The sequence below is a fragment of the Megalobrama amblycephala genome, linkage group LG10, assembly GCF_018812025.1.
Source record: "Megalobrama amblycephala isolate DHTTF-2021 linkage group LG10, ASM1881202v1, whole genome shotgun sequence".
NCBI lineage: Eukaryota > Metazoa > Chordata > Actinopteri > Cypriniformes > Xenocyprididae > Megalobrama > Megalobrama amblycephala.
Window position 1 is genome coordinate 29,843,521 of NC_063053.1, and position 18,920 is coordinate 29,862,440.

General features: G+C 38.0%; 1 protein-coding gene across 1 annotated transcript in view; it reads right to left on the bottom strand.

Moving 5' to 3' along the window:
* The window catches only part of eys (eyes shut homolog), a gene marked incomplete at its 5' end in the record, with an annotated part of 227,664 nt that overhangs the window by 142,409 nt on the left and 66,335 nt on the right, over positions 1–18,920 (bottom strand). Inside the window, 4 exons of the mRNA XM_048203800.1 lie at positions 3,487–3,565; positions 4,810–4,981; positions 12,113–12,258; positions 16,226–16,333. Coding sequence (XP_048059757.1) covers positions 3,487–3,565; positions 4,810–4,981; positions 12,113–12,258; positions 16,226–16,333 — 505 coding nt within the window. The remainder of the gene's footprint in view (positions 1–3,486; positions 3,566–4,809; positions 4,982–12,112; positions 12,259–16,225; positions 16,334–18,920) is intronic.

Consider the following 18,920-nt stretch of genomic DNA (forward strand, 5'->3'; position numbering starts at 1 on the left):
GGCTTCAGAGGAACCAGCTTGGTTGTTCCCTGCTGGTCATCTGCTTCAGGGAGCAGAGTTGGCTACTCAGAATACACCAGAGGCCAGCATGGAAACTTCTGCCGAATATGTTTCAATGAGTCCTGTATACCATAGAAAGAGGCTACAGAATCCAGTTTGGTTCTCCCCCGCCTCGATTCATTGGGTCATTCCCACAGTGGTTGGCCCTGAGCAGGTACTGGTAATGGAACAAGAAGTATAAAACTCTCTTAGGGAAAGAGGCCATAGAATGTGTTCCTCCAGCCAAGAGAGAATCCAGGTTCTACAGCCAGTACTAAATCGTTCCAAAGAAGGATGGGGCGTTTCGTCCAACATTAGTTCTGCGACTATCTAAATCGTTCTGTCAAAATATCTCAAGTTCAAGATGCTGACATGAAACAGATCGTGTCTTAAATCAGGTCTGAGGACTGGTTTGTCACAACAGATCCCAAGCATGCATGCTTCCATGTATCCATCCTTCTACAACACAGGAAGTTCCTGAGGTTTGCTTTTGGGGGCAAAGCATACCAATAATGGGTTCTACAGATGTGTCATCAGATATATGGGCAAAGACCTAGTTTTTATTCCAAAGTCCTGTGTTAGGGGCTCCTTGTCGCTGCGTAATGCTTACAACAGATGCAATCCTCACTGGCTGGGGAGCGATCATGGAAGGTCGCTCAGCTTAGGGACTGTGGAGGGGCCATCATTCCAGGCACATAAATTGTCTTTCAAGCATCGAAGCACTTCATCCTAGACCTGAGGGGCCATCGTGTATTTGTTCTGACAGACAACACATTGGTGGTCTTTTACATAAACCATCAGGGGAGTCTGAGGCTGCGCCCACTATATAAACTGGCACACCAGATCCTCCTGTGGTCCCAGGGAAAGCTGCTCTCCTTGAAAGCAGTCTACATTCCTGGGTACTAAAACCAGGGAGCAGACATCCTTTCGAGACAGGGGCTGAGGCCCGGGGAATGGAGAATTCACCCCCAGGTGGTGGAGCTCATATGGGGGGTGTGTTTGCATGGATCTGTGGCTTTGTGGATTTGTTTGCGTATCAGGATACGACACACTGTCTACTTTGGTTCTTCCTCACACATCCAGATCCACTGGTGCTGGATGCCATGGTACAGACATGGCCAAAGTTACATCTGTACACTTCCCCCCCAACCCTCCAGCTCCCTCCACGAGGAAACTGTACACATTGAAGTGGACGGTTTTCACTTCATTGTGTAAAAATTGACTGTGGCACTCAGTTAACTGTCTGGTTGGTACAGTGCTGGAGTTCCAGCAGGATCATTTTTCCACACTGAAGTTGTACGTGGCGGTCATAGCTTCCTACCATGTCTCTTTGGGTGGTGTATCCCTGGGGTGAAACCCGATGGTGACGTTTCCTCCGTGGTTTTTTAGGCCAGGAGAGGAGTATGGCAACATAGAAAGTATTATATTAATATTAAAATTAGTATTATACTTATTATAAAAGGGGTATATCCTTAGAGGACGTGGAATGCGGCAAGCTGGGTTTTTTTCGCTCACATTTGTAGGACTTAACAATTTGGACAAGGGCTACACCAGGTTCACAAGTCTTAGTGTGCACACAGTGATTCACACAGACAGGCACTTGTAAGCATGGCGCTTGGGTATTGTCATTCCCAAAGTGTCACTGATGCAAGCTCCCTTGAAAGGAAATGTCTCGGGTTACGACTGTAAAACTTGTTCCCTGAGAAGGGAACAAGACACTTCGTCGCCCTACCATACTTCCTGCATCCCTGTGATCGACTTGTTTCGGCTAATTGAAGCTAATGCTGGTCATTCCGGATGCGCTTTTAAGCCTACTGGTCCTGATGTCACCCTGCCTGTGACATTCTGTCATGACATTGGACTGATTTCACACACATGCTTCAGATGCAATCATGCAAAAGGCATTCCCAAAGTGTCAGTGACACAGCATCTTGTTCCCTTCTCAGAGAACAAAGGTTACAGTCGTACCCCAAGAAGTTAGCCAATCATAAAAGTGGCCTACTGACAAGCCTTAAAGAAGCCTCCCCTTTAAAAGCACGTCATTTCAGGCAGAGAGTCAGAATGAAGGTAGAAAATAATTGTTTTTCTGCATATATTTTTTGGGCAAAAAGCTTTATTAACATTATAAGTGAACCTCAAGGAATATATTAAAATGATTTAAAAAATCCATGTCATCACCCCTTTAAACTGATGGCTTTACAGAAGATACTGAAAAATGCACTTCTTTGGTTATTCACTGGACTACAAACTTTCTGCATTCTACATTTCACAACAAAATGCCTAACTATTGCAATATTGCATTTGTGTAACTCACTCATCAGTAGTATACAGCCCTTTTCTGCCTATTAACTGCCTATTTTTATCGTTAAAAAGTTGATTTTGTATAGACTTACAATATGTTCTGCAGTATGGCTCAAGAGACACTGTATTTTGTTATTCCCTTAACATACAGGAGAGAGATGACAATAAACCAACTTGATTTGACAAGGACCTCCAGCTGGGATTATGCCTGCACACACCACAAATGGCAGCACAACCTATCCACTCCATTTGATTGTTAACACTACTGAAAGTTTAACACAAATCAACCCATTTTTGGGAAAAAAGGCACAGACAGCCACTTGTGGCAGTGCTTGACGTCAAAAGTTCCTGTCAATAGTGGGTCTAGTGATACTCAGCTCTTACCACAGAAAAGTATGTGTCAGAGCTCTTGTTCACAGACTCCAGTTCATACTTGTGTGATGCTATAGTCTGTCCTAACAGTTCCCTGTCTCCAGAATGAAATGTAGCAGCCACGTCTCAGATACTCACTGTCACTGTTAAACCTTGAACTTTGATTTCATTACAGCCTAGGGACTCTTTGGACAGACACGGCCCTCTCAATGTGGAATAATGTGCGTATTCATTTTGATTTATGATTCTGTGAATGAATGCACCATGCTTTACAGTCTCCAAACAGCATGTATTATGGCATATTTACATTATGTTTAAATGTTTTCATATGCTAAATAACTTTCAGCTGAAGATATTCAGAAAAATTAGAATTTTCTGAAGGAAATACCAGTGCTGGCAAGGCAAGGGGTGAGTAGTGTGCAAACGTTTAGGTTTTGTCATTGCTATGACACTCAGTTTCTGACCACTGAAACACTGCCTTTGCAATGTAAAGGCGATATGGTTAAATAGAAAATGCAATAAAAAAAGGGCAATCAAAATTTACTATGCACATACATGTGCAACAACCAATGGAAATTCAAATGATGTCAAATTTAAGAAAGATTATTATTAGATTTTAAATAGGTAAAATAATTAATAATATTTTCTATTTGTTTTGGGCTGAAATACTATATACACACACACTATATATATATATAGTATATATCCCCACACACACATACGCACACAGACACTTATAACAATAATACACATGCTCAAAGACAACATGCTCACATTAATGTTGATCTCGCATCTGTGACCGGTCCATCCGACCTCACATTGACAGTTGTATGCATCTATTTCATCCTGGCAACTGCAATGAAATAAGAGATTGTTCATATGCTCTAACGTGCAAATAATAATAATTTCATACTTTATGAAAAATGCAAAGTGATTTCTGACAGAGGCTTTACAGTATATATACACACGCACCAGAATGTCAGGACTAATAAAACAACAAGCTTGTATAAATGATTTTCATAAGTGAGGGTCTTGTAAATAATATATGGTCAATTCATATTATAAATGTTAGAAAGTCGTGTTGTAAATGGCACTGCAACTCTCACACCCCTGCTGTCTTGATAAAGTCACATTGATGGTTAATTAATGTGCAAGTGCAACATTTACTAGGCTGTGATTAAACAGTTCATTTCCCGGTTTAACAGCAAATGTCAGGTGACAACCCGTATCTTTTATTCATCCTAAAAACTCATAATCAGTATAATGGCATTATAAAATTTAAAGATGCGTCTATTTATAAACCTATGCATGTTTATCTGCATTAAATGTGCTCCCTTTTTATTTCTAGATTTTAAAGGGCTCAACAATAAGGATGGTCCAGGGCCAGTGTGAGAGAGTTTCGACAAGCCAGCACAGATGTTTATTGATCACATATTTGTGTTTTTATATATTAGTGTTTTGTAGTGTGGCAATAGTAGTGTTGGAGGCATCAGTATGTTAAAATATGTAAAAATCATGTCAGCATTTTTCTGCATAGGTGTGTTTAATTTTATTGTTTATAGTTGTCATTGAGTTATATTATAGCTGAATTTTCAGGATTATTTTTTATCACTTCTAAGTACAAATCTGAACTACTGGTCCAATCTGGACAGTAAAAAATACCCTCATTGTTGAGTCCTGTTATATCCCCTTTCCCTACCATGATGGAATTGCACTTTCCACACTGTACACTTTAAAATAACAAATCTGAGATGTTTCCCAGGTATGGTTCCCAAGGGAAAAATCTGTTCTACCCAAACTGTGACTATTTAAGGCATTAGTACTTTATGTAAAATCAAATTATTATAGTAACTTGGTTAGATGCTCAAAATGCAAGAAACAGCTGGTAATGACTAATTATGTTGTGTTTACTGAGTACCATACTGCCAAACAGTTAATTGAGAGTGAGCTGGCAAGAAGGACTGTGAGCACATTTAGTTTTTTTTAAAAGACTCACAGGTACCGTCTCTTTCAGAATGGCTGTGATGGCCATTTATAAAAGCTCTCAATCACAGAGCTTGAAATACACATCGTTACAGCTCAGCAAGGTTAATGTACCTCCCATGAACACAGGGGTTGGATGAGCACTCATCAATGTTTCCCTCACAGTGATAGCCCATGAAACCTCTGGAGCACACACACTGGTAACCATTAAGACCGTCGATGCACCTCCCGTTGTTTCGGCATGGATTGGATTTGCACTCATCAACGTTCATCTCGCACCATTTACCTTTGGGGAGAACAAAATCAAAGCCATATAAATACATTACGTTTAGTTTTTAGAAATTCTCGGAAATCAATGTGATGGATTTATTTAATGCCTTGTCGGAAATCAAGGTGAAAAAATGCATGAAAAAGGTACTTGTATTTGAATAAAATGTTTTTGCAAAACCCAAAGTGAACTGCTAAAAAAAAAAAACATGTGAAAAGCATGTTTTATTGCTGCAATACAGATAAGGCTTTAAAACAGTTAATGAAATATTTAATAAGATTAAAAAGCACATTTACAATGAATGCTCTAGAAACCTTTAAATCACTGATCCAAAATTCAACCTCTGTAAGCATTTTGTGAGACATTCAATGACCTTCACATTGGTAACACCATGTTCCACCAGTCGAGCTCCAGGAAAACTTTAAAAATGTGAACAACAATTTACAGTGGGTATGGAAAGTATTCAGACCCCCTTAAATTTTTCACTCTTTGTTATATTGCAACCATTTGCTAAAATAATTTAAGTTCACTTTTTTCCTCATTAATGTACACACAGCACCCCATATTGACAGAAAAAAACAGAATTGTTGACATTTTTGCAGATTTATTAAAAAAGAAAAACTGAAATATCACATGGTCCTAAGTATTCAGACCCTTTGCTGTGACACTCATATATTTAACTTAGGTGCTGTCCATTTCTTCTGATCATCCTTGCGATGGTTCTACACCTTCATTTGAGTCCAGCTGTGTTTGATTATACTGATTGGACTTGATTAGGAAAGCCACACACCTGTCTATATAAGACCTTACAGCTCACAGTGCATGTCAGAGCAAATGAGAATCATGAGGTCAAAGGAACTGCCTGAAGAGCTCAGAGACAGAATTGTGGCAAGGCACAGATCTGGCCAAGGTTAAAAAAAAATTTCTGCTGCACTTAAGGTTCCTAAGAGCACAGTGGCCTCCATAATCCTTAAATGGAAGACGTTTGGGACGACCAGAACCCTTCCTAGAGCTGGCCGTCCGGCCAAACTGAGCTATCGGGGGAGAAGAGCCTTGGTGAGAGAGGTAAAGAAGAACCCAAAGATCACTGTGGCTGAGCTACAGAGATGCAGTCGGGAGATGGGAGAAAGTTGTAGAAAGTCAACCATCACTGCAGCCCTCCACCAGTCGGGGCTTTATGGCAGAGTGGCCTGACGGAAGCCTCTCCTCAGTGCAAGACACATGAAAGCCCACATGGAGTTTGCCAAGATGGTGAGAAATAAGATTCTCTGGTCTGATGAGACCAAGATAGAACATTTTGGCCTTAATTCTAAGCGGTATGTGTGGAGAAAACCAGTCACTGCTCATCACTGCTCATGTCCAATACAGTCCCAACAGTGAAGCATGGTGGTGGCAGCATCATGCTGTGAGGGTGTTTTTCAGCTGCAGGGACAGGACGACTGGTTGCAATCGAGGGAAAGATGAATGCGGCCAAGTACAGGGATATCCTGGACGAAAACCTTCTCCAGAGTGCTCAGGACCTCAGACTGGGCCGAAGGTTTACCTTCCAACAAGACAATGACCCTAAGCACACAGCTAAAATAACGAAGGAGTGGCTTCACAACAACTCCGTGACTGTTCTTGAATGGCCCAGCCAGAGCCCTGACTTAAACCCTATTGAGCATCTCTGGAGAGACCTAAAAATGGCTGTCCACCAACGTTTACCATCCAACCTGACAGAACTGGAGAGGATCTGCAAGGAGGAATGGCAGAGGATCCCCAAATCCAGGTGTGAAAAACTTGCATCCTTACCAAAAAGACTCATGGCTGTATTAGATCAAAAGGGTGCTTCTACTGAGCAAAGGGTCTGAATACTTAGGACCATGTGATATTTCAGTTTTTCTTTTTTAATAAATCTGCAAAAACGTCAACAATTCTGTGTTTTTCTGCCAATATGGGGTGCTGTGTGTACATTAATGAAGAAAAAAAAAATGAACTTAAATGATTTTAGTAAATGGCTGCAATATAACAAAGAGTGAAAAATTTAAGGGGGTCTGAATACTTTCCGTACCCACTGTATATTTGTGTTTATAAGATATTTGGATATTTAAAAAAAAAAAAAAAAAAAAAAAAAAAAGATCACATACTCATTGTAAGGCATGTATTTTTCATACAATTTGTGCTCTATTTTCAAGTCACACAATAGTTTTGTGTGAAAAACAGACCACAATTAAATTGTTATTCTCTGATAATTTCCCCTCTAATTTTGATTTATTTCAGTGGAGTATTGTAGAGCCACTAATGGTCATTTAACCCAGAAACAGCAGGGATTTGTACTTAAATTTGCTAAGTATTTCTAATTTTGCTATGTGACCAGGTAACATAGGGTGCATTATTCTCTAACCTAGATTTATGACCAAGTTGAATGACGTAAAATCCACTACAAAAAGGTTCAGTAACAAAACACCCTAATAGGTCATAATTTACCTGGAACAAAGCTGTAAATTCAATAAGTTGAGAAGAGCCAGTAAAATCCAGAGGCTAGTAAGACTCCGTAGACACCATGGGACAGGTTGACAAATGACGGAGATAAAAACTAGAGCCAAAGAGCTGCGATACTAAAGAGCAGACAGCCATTATTCTTCCTCCCTGTAACTACACAAACAAATGGAACCATTTCCAAATGCCCCGAGACATCTAAATAAAGAGCAAAAGTGATCTCTTAAACATTATGAATCATATGCTGATATTACAGGAATATAAACTTAATTCACGGTTGACTACACAAATAATTCAGTCACTTCGGGCGAAAGCGACACCATCAGCCGGAGTTCAGGTCATGCACTGACAATAAATTAAAGCTTTATTTCAATTACTGCCCAAAATGCAGCCAGCGAGAAAACAAACATCTAGCCGTGGTGATTCTCACTAAAGAAGTTTTCCACCTTTCTTAGTGCTGTTCTTCAAGCTGAAGTGTTTTGGTGTGTCTCGAAGGCAACGTGGATAAATAAAGGAACTCAAACATAACAATGAGGCAGATCATTAACATCTTCTAATTAAAGTGTTTTTCCCAATTGCTCATTCACAGACCGTTGTTAATTCCCTTCATATTGACCTCCTGGTTAAGCCGTAATGAATTTATTTCCCTCCGGATAGTCATCCGCAAACACAACAAAGTGTCAGTGTATCGACTGGGTATGAATTAACTGTAAAAATCGTATTAACCCCAAAACACGAACCGTGGTTTTTGATATTCAGTCAAGACATGCTGTTTGCAGTCAGCCATCAATCAAGTAATTTGTATCTCGCTGCTTCGTACGCCACTATTAAGACTGTAGATTGTAAGGAAGTGCACACCAGCCTCACATCATAGACAATACATTTACACTGTCAGCACTCCTAATGAGATTATACAAAACCCTCTTAATCGGCATTTCCTTGTCTGATTTGACAAATAATGCGCCGTCCTATCAGAATTTGCAGAATATGAGAAGCCAAGCAGGGGAGAGATTATAAAGCTGTTGGGTTAATCCTAATGTTGGCTTTCTTAAGGGTGCTCACTGTACTCATCTGAGAGGAGAGAAAAGACCATATAATCTTCTTCTCCACTCCTCAATTACTCCTCGCTGCAGGAACTTCTCAAACCCACAGCGAGTTATCAGATTTTCTATCCAAGAGACCAAAAAAAGGGAAGAACTAAAGGAAAGCAAAGAAAGCCAGAGAAGGAAAACGACTGAAAAAGAGAAATAAACACCACGGAGAAGATGAAATAAGAGAGAAGGATGCTACATAATCAAATAATAATATAACAGACAGACATTGTATCAACTTTATTTGCTTTTTGTCATGCAAAGCTGCCGATCACAATAAAGGAGACACTTGCCAGATCAAAGCAATATAACAAATAACGTAACTTGACTGAACGAGGCACATTATAATGGCGTGCCTGAGCAACACACCATTTCAATTTAAAAATCATTTCACTGCAGATCAGCCGTAGAGACACGTCGGATGGCAGGCTGCCGCATATTGCCTTTTGTATCTTTGATTCCGCCTTCTCGGGAAGTTGCGATGCCGTTACATGTCTTATTAGGGCAAATATTTCCTCTGAGCCCCAGTTGGTTGAACCAATCCAGAATATATCCTCCAGCCTGAGCTCTCAGGGGACGCGTCCGATTCCTCAGATGAGCTCAGAGCTGAGAGGAAAGTAATGACTGGTGCAAGGCAGAGTGGGGCCTGATAATAAAAGAGGTTTCTGTGGGAATTAGGGCCTATGTGTCAGGCTGAGCTCTCCCAGGAGTTTATGTGCCTCTGAGATTTCCCTCTTTCCCCTCGGCAGGATGAGGATAAATTGATGATACAGTACAAAAGACAAATGAAATTAATCTTCAAGCCGGCTGATGGCGATTGAGATTACATGTTTTTTTTTTATTTTTTAAAACAGCATTGATAAGTGGGCTAGCAGCGTAATGTCCTTAGTATTCTTAGGTGTATGTATGCAAGCTGAGGTTAGCACATGTTTAAATAGGTCCTGAAACATAACATCCACGCAATGATGATATCTGAAGCGTAAGGTTTTGTACATACAACTTCAGAGAGGTGCAAATGTTTACAAATCTTTGTGAATAGTTTGATTTTATACTACAGGGCTACTGAATGCTTGAATCTGATTGGTTGATCAACATTCTAAGGTGTGCAATTATTTTCAGGGAATCGCACGGCTAAAGTAGTTCTAGGCAGGTCTAAACTGCATTACAGTTCCATATCACTTCGCCAAATGTTTTCAGTTATCTCAATAGGTCCTTACAGCCTATAACAGCAAAAGAAACAAAATCCACCAACCAAGCAAATTAATAAATAAGATAAAGGAAGAAAGTGGAAAAATTATTGTGATGTTTTTTGCCACAAAATACGTTTTATTGTGTCCTGAAAGAGCATACTCTCCCTCGCTCTAACTCTCGCTCTCTTTCAAACGTACACAAGTACTGTATAACGTTAGTACGGGCACAGAAACGTGTTGTCAGCGCTGCTCTGATGTATTAATCAGTAAAATGACTCACCAGTGAGGTAATAACTGTGAGATTCTTGAGGTAGAAAAATGTAGTTTCATTTCGCTTTTAGTAGTGTGTCAATAACTGTATCAACAGTATTATTCTGCTATCAAGGCTCAAGCCTCCGTTACTAGTTCTGAAATGACGTTTTGGAATTAGCAACGGAGGCTTGGGATGAGATGTGTAAGAAATTAGTCCCACACACAAGAGTGTTTTAAGGGCAAAAACCTGACAAATGTCTTGAAATACACCATCGAAACAGTGCCTTGAGGTGTGGTAACCGTAGTATAAGCAGTATAATTGACTCCGTGCTGCTGAATTCTTAGAAAATAATGAAAACCTGAGGTGTGGCATTACTACCTTGGGTGTGCATTATTTTCTAAGAATTCAATGGACCATTGTCAATTATTTCTTACTTATTGTATTTTTAATAAAAGAAAATGATTAAATATGTTTAATGATTGTTGGGACAAATGTGACAACACAAAAACGCAGAAATCACAAATTAAATGTAATTATCAATGCTGTTACACTTATATTTTTATACTTGTTCAGCTTTAACACTACCGTTCAACGGTTTAAATGAAAGAAGTCTCTTGTGCTCACAAAGGCTGGATTTATTTGATCAAAAATACAGTAAAAACAGAAATATTATGAAATATTCGTATTATTATTATTATTATTTTTTTAAATACAACGGTTTCTTGCGCTGACAAAGCTACATTTTCAGCATTATTACTCCAGTCGTCAGTGTCACATGATTCTTCAGAAATCATTCTAACATGTTGATTTGGTTATTTAATGCATCCATGCTGAATAAAATAATAAATTCTCTAAAAAATAAATAAATTACCTTAAAAGAAAAAAAAAGAAAGAAAAAAAAACGGGAAAATGTCCATTATGGGCTACCATCTACATCTAAATGATTGTACTCAAGAAAATAATCAGTCAAAATAATATTTAAAAACACTGAACCTACTCAAACTCATTAGGCTACACCAACAAAGCTAAACTTAAAGGGATAGTTCACCCAAAAATGAAAATTCGGTAACACTTTAATATAGGGAACACATATAAACTATTAACTATGACTTTTCCCTCAATAAATTCCTAATTTACTAGTTATTAATAGTTAGTAAGGTAGTTGTTAAGTTTAGGTATTGTGTAGGATAAAGAATGTAGAATAAGGTCATGCAAAATAAGGCATTAATATGTGCTTAATAATTACTAATAAATAGTAAACTAGTTAAAGACCCTAAAATAAAGTGTTACCGAAAATTTTGTATGGATTTCTTTCTTCTACTGAACACAAAAGAAGATATTTTGAAGAATGTCAGTATATAAAACGTTGATGGGCCATATTGTTTGGTTACCCATATTCTTCAAAATATCTCTTTTGTGAAGAAATTAATACAGGAACAACTTGAGGGTGAGTAAATGATGAAAGAATTTTTGGGTGAACTATCCCTTTAAAGTTTAGATCAGGTAGAAATATCTCCTCAAGGGAACTTTTTACAGTATATTGGGCGTGCAAAAATCTGGATTTAACTTATACGTAAACTTGGCATTTAAATATGTTTTATCATTTTTAATGCCTCATCATTTACTAAGAAAGTAGAGCCTGGATATAGGCTTGATTCTGAGTTCTAAACTTACTCACCTGTAAGCTTTCAGAAGATTCGTAAAGATTTGTAAAGTCTTTGCATATTAGATGCTGTCAATATGTTGATATTGAACAATTCAATGCCTATCTAAACATACAAAAATAAATGAATACCCAATGAATGAGGATGAGACCACCATGGGGAAATAGGAAAATAGTGAAAGAAAAAAAACAACTGAGGAGGAAACAAGGAAGTACTTGATTAAAATGCAAAGGATGAAGAGGTGTTGTTTAGTTAACTCAAGGTGAATCTGTGTATGTGAGTGTGTGTGTGTGTGTGCAGATATAGGTGGGAGTGTGAGATCTAATTAAAGTGGTAAATGTGCTGATGAGCTATTTGTGTGTTCTTTCCACTAAGAATCTGTCAGGATGGGGGAACGTAGCCCTTGTAGACACGATAAGCCCTGGTTTCTCTCATTGATTTTGTGTCTCGGGCTCTGACCGAGGGAGACGTACCTGAGAAGCCAGCACGGCAGACACATATGAATCCCCCAGGTTTGTTGATGCACACGGAGTCATGGAGGCAGGGGGAAGCATCACATTCGTTTATGTCCAGGTTGCAAAGCATTCCGAAATATCCGGGGACACAATTGCACTGGAAACTGAAAATGCAAAAAAAAAAAAAAAGAACATTCTTAGCCAAATCTTTTTTCTGACTGCACAATTTAAATCGTTGTGACAGATGTCTGCCAAACAAAAATGAGCCACATCTGTATCAGGGGCGTTTCCTCCGAGGAGGCAAGGGAGGCAGTGCCTCCTCAAAAAAACAGGATGAGAAAATAATCGATATTACAAAAATAAAACAATGCAAATGTTACAAAATTTGACATTAAATAGTGTAAGAGTCACTCGTTTTTCTAAAGAAACACTGTCAAACAGCGACACCCGCAGGTAAAGTTACAGTGGGGAGTCCGTGTCTCTGTGCCTCCCTTCAGCTCATAGAAACAAAGCAGAGCACCCAAAGCGTACGGTGGGTTTAGTGGGGGGTAATTGAGAATGAATGGGGGAAAGTCACGTGAGAGGAGGCAATGCCTCAATTCCGCTATGATTGGATATGATCGGTTATGACTGGACATGATTGGTTTGTGCAATAAATCCCGCCTCTTGTTTTTGTGCGCGTTCTCATCGAATCGGCCTGAATGAAGACAGTGATGGCATTAATGGGAAGACTAATTAAAAAGTAAGTAAACAACTGTCACTTACATATCACAGCTTTGTGTCTTTAAAATCAAACTTGAAATGGCCTGCAAACATGATGACTCGGGGTTTTTTAGTGAGCAATCAGCGTGGTAAAATTAAAGGTACATCTTCATGTCTGTGACCACTGATCAGTGTGTACATACAAGCATGATGACTGCTGAAAATAAATTGACTATTAAAAAGAAAAGCTGAATATTAGTTAATAATAATACATATTGTTTAAATTATTTAAAAATTAAATAAAATTGTATTTGGTCTCTCTTTTTATGTAATGTTAACTTAAAATTGTGTAACAAGAACATAAACGAGGACTTTGCCTCCTCAATTTAAAACACCACCGCACACCAAAACTGAGAAAACTGACTGACAGGGGAAAGTTTGATTGACAGCAAAAAAATCTGAAGAGTGTGTGTTAATCATGACTTTGGCTGCTGCTATCATTGGACAGAATGACTGACAAGCTGATTCGGTTTCAAATATCCTGTCACCTGTCTAATCGGAGAGGACTTGGCCCGTTCAGTGGTTCTGTGATGGAAGGGGTCTCTCGTAGAATATATTCACACTTTAATAAGACATTTTTTTTTTTTTCTCAGTGTTTTTTTTGCTGGATTGTTCTCTTCACTTCAGTGTTCTTTTTTCTCTTAATTCTGTACAGGATGTTCTGATGGGATTGGTACAGTATGTCTTTAAAGAGGTCATATCATGACAAATTGATTTTCCCATGATCTTTTGAAATAAAAGTGTTTGATGTACTATAAAAACATGCTGTAATTTTAAGATATCTTCCTTTTCAGTCTTTCAGTCTACTGAAGCATAAAATATTTTGAATTTACCTCTGTAAATAATGTCACGAAGTGCCTTTGCGGTTTTGTCATCCACATCAAATCTGACAGCAAACTACAACCCAAGCAAGCTTAGCAAAACAATGTCAGTGCCTGTTTACACAGAATACGTTCTGTGTTGGTCTCTATCATGGATTCCAAAGCTTGGTCAACCGACCACATTTGACCTAAAATATTTACTTGAAGTACCCACTGAGAAGAATATTTTCTTAAATAATTTAACACCATGTTCACAGTTCTCTGAATAGTCACATGAAATGCAGGTAAACAGAATATTTTATATTTTTAGTAAGTGTTTTGGTTTGATTGCTTTTAATTAAAAAAATTATTTATTTATTTATTTATTGTAATATTACGTTTTTATTTATTAGCTTTTCATCAACTCATGGACACTCTGCAGTTCCCACAAAAACCCCCAGGGGTTCATGAACCCCAGTTCAGGAAACCTGGGCTGCATTCCACTCGAGTTTTAGACAAGCACTGGTGAACTTCCCTAAGCACTTCCCTTCGGAGGAATCTCTGCCGCCATTTTGAAGTGCGTTCCACTTCATGAAGTGGACGAGAAAAGTTTATATGGAGTCTACTTTGTATGTACACTTCAGGCAACTCCATGTACCACAATCACTGCATATCGCATTTAATTTACCCAACTACAAACAACTCTATATATATACATATATATATATATATATATATATATATATATATATATATATATATATATATATATACATACATATATATATATATATATATATATATATATATATATATATATATATATATTTTTTTTTTTTTTATATATATATTTAAAACACACATATATACATATAGAATGCTGCATTAAACAATTTCATAAGGGAAAAATAAATAATCAACTCCATAGCGGAATCCATAGCGGATTCCAAGTGACCAAGGGCTTAGGACTTTCCAGTTCAGCCCATTGCAAAGGTTCCACCAGTAATGGGCACTCATGCAACCTAAGCAATGACGTACATCCGAGTCAACGAGACTGAGGGAAGTTAGCGAGAGAAGGGCATATATTAAAAAAAAAAAAAAACTGGAACGCAGCCCTGGTCTAAAACAACATACGGTAGATGGATCTGTGGCCATGTAGCATGCTTAAAATTCTTTCACATTTTGTGAAATGATTTTTTTAGAAGCCATGTCAGATTAAACATTTAGTCTGAGTGAGTGTGAAATGGTCATGAAAAACAAATATTTTTGTCAGAAGCGAAAATAATTAAACAATACACAAAAAAAGTATGCTAATGAAATATATCTCTGTCATGACAACTCTCTGAGCATGGTAATGGATATGACAATGTTAATATGTTTGGTCTTGCTACCGCCAATACATACACAACACGCTGCTGTGAGCAAGTAAGACATGCTGCTGCTGTACAATATAGCATACATGAATTACTCGTAGCAGATCTATACAGGTGGAGCTGGGGAAGGTGGAGGGTTACTGAAAGCGCACTGCAACTTCTAAAGCAAATGCTGACCAAATATTTGAAAGTTGAGCAGCAAGCCCATTGGCTACTGATACAGCAGGAACCAATCAGCTATGCCTTATAATGAAAGGAGTGATTACAAGCAGATTAAGGACCTATCTGGCTTATGTGAAACATTTACTATAACATAATGAAATATTAGAGATTTATGTGTTGCATACACATTAGCAGCTTTTCCACCATTGGGCCAAACTGCTTAACCATTCCATTCCGTGCCGATCCGGCCCAGCCAATCCTCAATGGCGACATCACTACATGGATTCTACCAACAAGGTTGGGCCATCTGGGGCGAGAATTCTGGGCCGAGAACGGTAATCGTGTTATTGTGCCGTGTCCTACCAGGCTCAAATGTAACCGTTATCAAAGCAAACATCTGTAAATTGTAAACTGCATACAAACAGACCAACTTCTGACAGGCCAGGTCAAACAGCTCCGCTGAGAACAATCTCCTTTAAAACAAGCCCTGCCGTGTCAAAAGAGCACTTGTGTGGAAGAGAATAAGTTGTAAGCAAACGGAAACACCTGAAGTGAAATCCCTCAGACGGAAGCAATTCCAGAGGAATGCTGGGAGCAGATGATCACAGGGGAGACCATACATGATAGAAGACAAAGTAGAGACAAACCATTTAGGACTCAAATTGGCCTCGGGATTCCTCTGCCCATATGTCGGACTGAACCAAGAGCGGCCCTGAGGCGCCCATTAAAGCACAACGAGGAGAAGATCTAGTAGAGAAAAGCCAATATAGAGGCGTGATGCGAACCTGCTGAACTATCCTCACTTGAGTTTAGATCAGCAGCTTATATATGTCAAGGATGAAAAAAGACCTTTATTATAAGCCACAGCACTTTAGACAATAATGCCAGCATTTCTCAAACGTGTCTCATTTCTAGACCGTCTAGTAAAAACAAACAGCTCAGAGAGGATACTTGGGCTCCTACATCATAATCAATTTATGGGGGTTGCAGTATAGAGTGGAAAACGTGCAATTCTGTGTTGCCATGGTACTTACCCGTTCACAAGGTCCTGGCAGACGCCTCTGTTCTGGCAGGGGTTGGATGCGCACTCATTGATGTCTTCCTCACAGTGTTGGCCCGAGAAACCTGGTTTACAGAAACAGCTGCATAGGGATGACAAAAAGAGGATCGTTTTACAGTTGTGAAAAAACTCCATTGTTTATCTGGAACTGAAATGTGATTTTACATTGCCACATTTTTGCAAGAGCTACATGACATCACATTAAATAATTGTCATTAAAAAATAAACTAAAAAAATAAACTTATTTAAATGGAGGTTAATACTACTACTACTAATAATAAACCTAAATTTATGTGAAATTTAACCATGTATAAAGGTGCAGAGAATTTTGCAGTAAAATATCCAAAAACCACTAGGCAAGTGTTATATATTTTGTTTACTTGAGTACTTACAATATCCCAAATGTTTGCAACTATTTGTAAATCATGAGAAAATTGCAATTTTCAAGCAACCAAGGCTCCGGGACGTGTGAGGAGTCGTCAGCCAATTGCGTCATGCACGCTTTACCCTCAGTTTCCGGTTTTATTTTGTAGAAACCATGGAAACACCAAAGACGCTTTAATATTTACATGTTTTAATAGGCAAGGGAACAACTGTTTTGATATATTTATAGGCAGAAAACTAATTATTGTTATATAGCTCAACACGTTTAGTCTTATTATTTAAATCTAATTTTCTTGATTTTTTGTGAGTACCATGCTTTGCCATGCCTCAGAGAAAAACACTATTTTGTGAAGTAGCTAACATAGCATCATTTATTTTTAGTAACAGTAATGCAGTATTTTCTCCATCATACAATACATTTTAACATTAATTGCATGCCATTTATCAACACCAGACATCCAGTATTTAATATGATATTCTAAAATCGATCTATCTTACTGCAGTGTGCAACAAGTGTCTCACAGCAGCCGCCGAGCGAACGCACAGAGTAACGTTATAACATTTTCAACACACTTAAATGTATCTAATATGATAAACAGAGCTGCGTTACCTCATACTCATGACCGGAAAAGCAGAAGCGGTATATTATTCAATATACGTATTAAGACATACACTACCATTCAAAATTCTGAGGTTGGAAAGATTTTGAACTTGAAAAAAGTATCTTCTGCTCACCAAGGCTGCTTTCATTAATCGGCTGATCCAAAATACAGTAAAAACAGTAATATTGTGAAATATTATTACAATATTAAATTTATTCTTGTGAGTTTTCAGCATCATTACTCCAGCCTTCAGAGTCACATGATCCTTCGGAAAACATTCTAATATGCTGATTTGGTGCTAAAGAAACATTTCTTAGTATTATCAATGCTGAACAGATGTGCTGCTTAATATTTTTTTTTTTTGAAAACTATGACAACTTTTTTTTTTTGTAGGATTCTTTAATGAATAGAAAGTTCAAAAGAACAGCATTTATTTGACAGAAATGTTTTGTAACATTACAAATGTATTCACTGTCATATTGGATGATTTTAATGTGTAAATATGTACTTGTTGAACAAAAGTATTAATTTCTTAAAGGGGACATCGGATGCAAAATTCACTTTTACATGGTGTTTGGACATCAATGTGTGTTGGGTCGGGGAATGCCTGAGCAGTGTGGTATGATTTTCCAACAAACGACAACAAACTCTGACATAATCTGACCTGGCCACGAACCGTTGCCATGACGATGAGGCAAGTCCCTTGCAAAGACTGCTGTTTGATCGCGCCGGCGCCTCACACACACACAACAAAGCACTGCAAACGTGACATCGCAGCTTGTTCATTATCAAAATAATACAGTCGAACAAACATATTTGTCATCATTTCTATTTAGAACCTTCTCACTTTAATTCATAACTGCACGTTTATAATGAACAATGCATTAAGGTGATTGTCTTATTACAAACGGTGTACATTTTATGTAAAGATAACATGGTAACACTACAATAAGGTTTATAAATGTGTTAGTTAATGACTAACAAGTAATTTTCAAATTTATTTTAATTGTTTTTGAGCATTTAAAACTGAATAAATAAGAATTGTGAGTTCAATGCAATGCCTGCAAAATAGTGTTTTCAGTCCGCCCACGGAAGATGGGGTGGGGTGAACAGTAGCTCATTATCATTTAAAGGGACATGCACCGAAACGGCTCGCTGTGAACAGAGCTGTTTTTGACAAGGTATAAAGGGTGTTTTTTTTACACAACCATTAAGAAATTTTAATCAAAGTATGTTATAGACTTTTCATGAAGACCCTAAATAATTATACTAACTTGTGGAAAATTGGTATCCGATGTCCCCCTTAAAAAAAAAAAAAAAAAAAATCTTACTGACCCCAGATTTTGAATGGTAGTGCCATGGTTTTTATAAGATGAGTGCATGAGAATGTACTGCACATTAAGTGTGACCCAACAAAATGTGAAGGTACCATAGAGAAAAACCACTGACTGTTTTCCAATTAATAAATAAATGGCTGCCATCTCTATTGTGCAAAAAACACCTAGTGTAGTCCAAAGTACTGTTCTGCTTTTTTGCTTTGCACAGAACAACAACTGAGCTGCACAAGCAGAAGTCAAGTCAGAGTTTTGACCTCAATTCAATTGAATTGTGAAGCCCGGATATGAAATGGGCCATTCCAGCACAAGCACAAAAAACAGTCTTTAAAATATATTGAACAGTTAT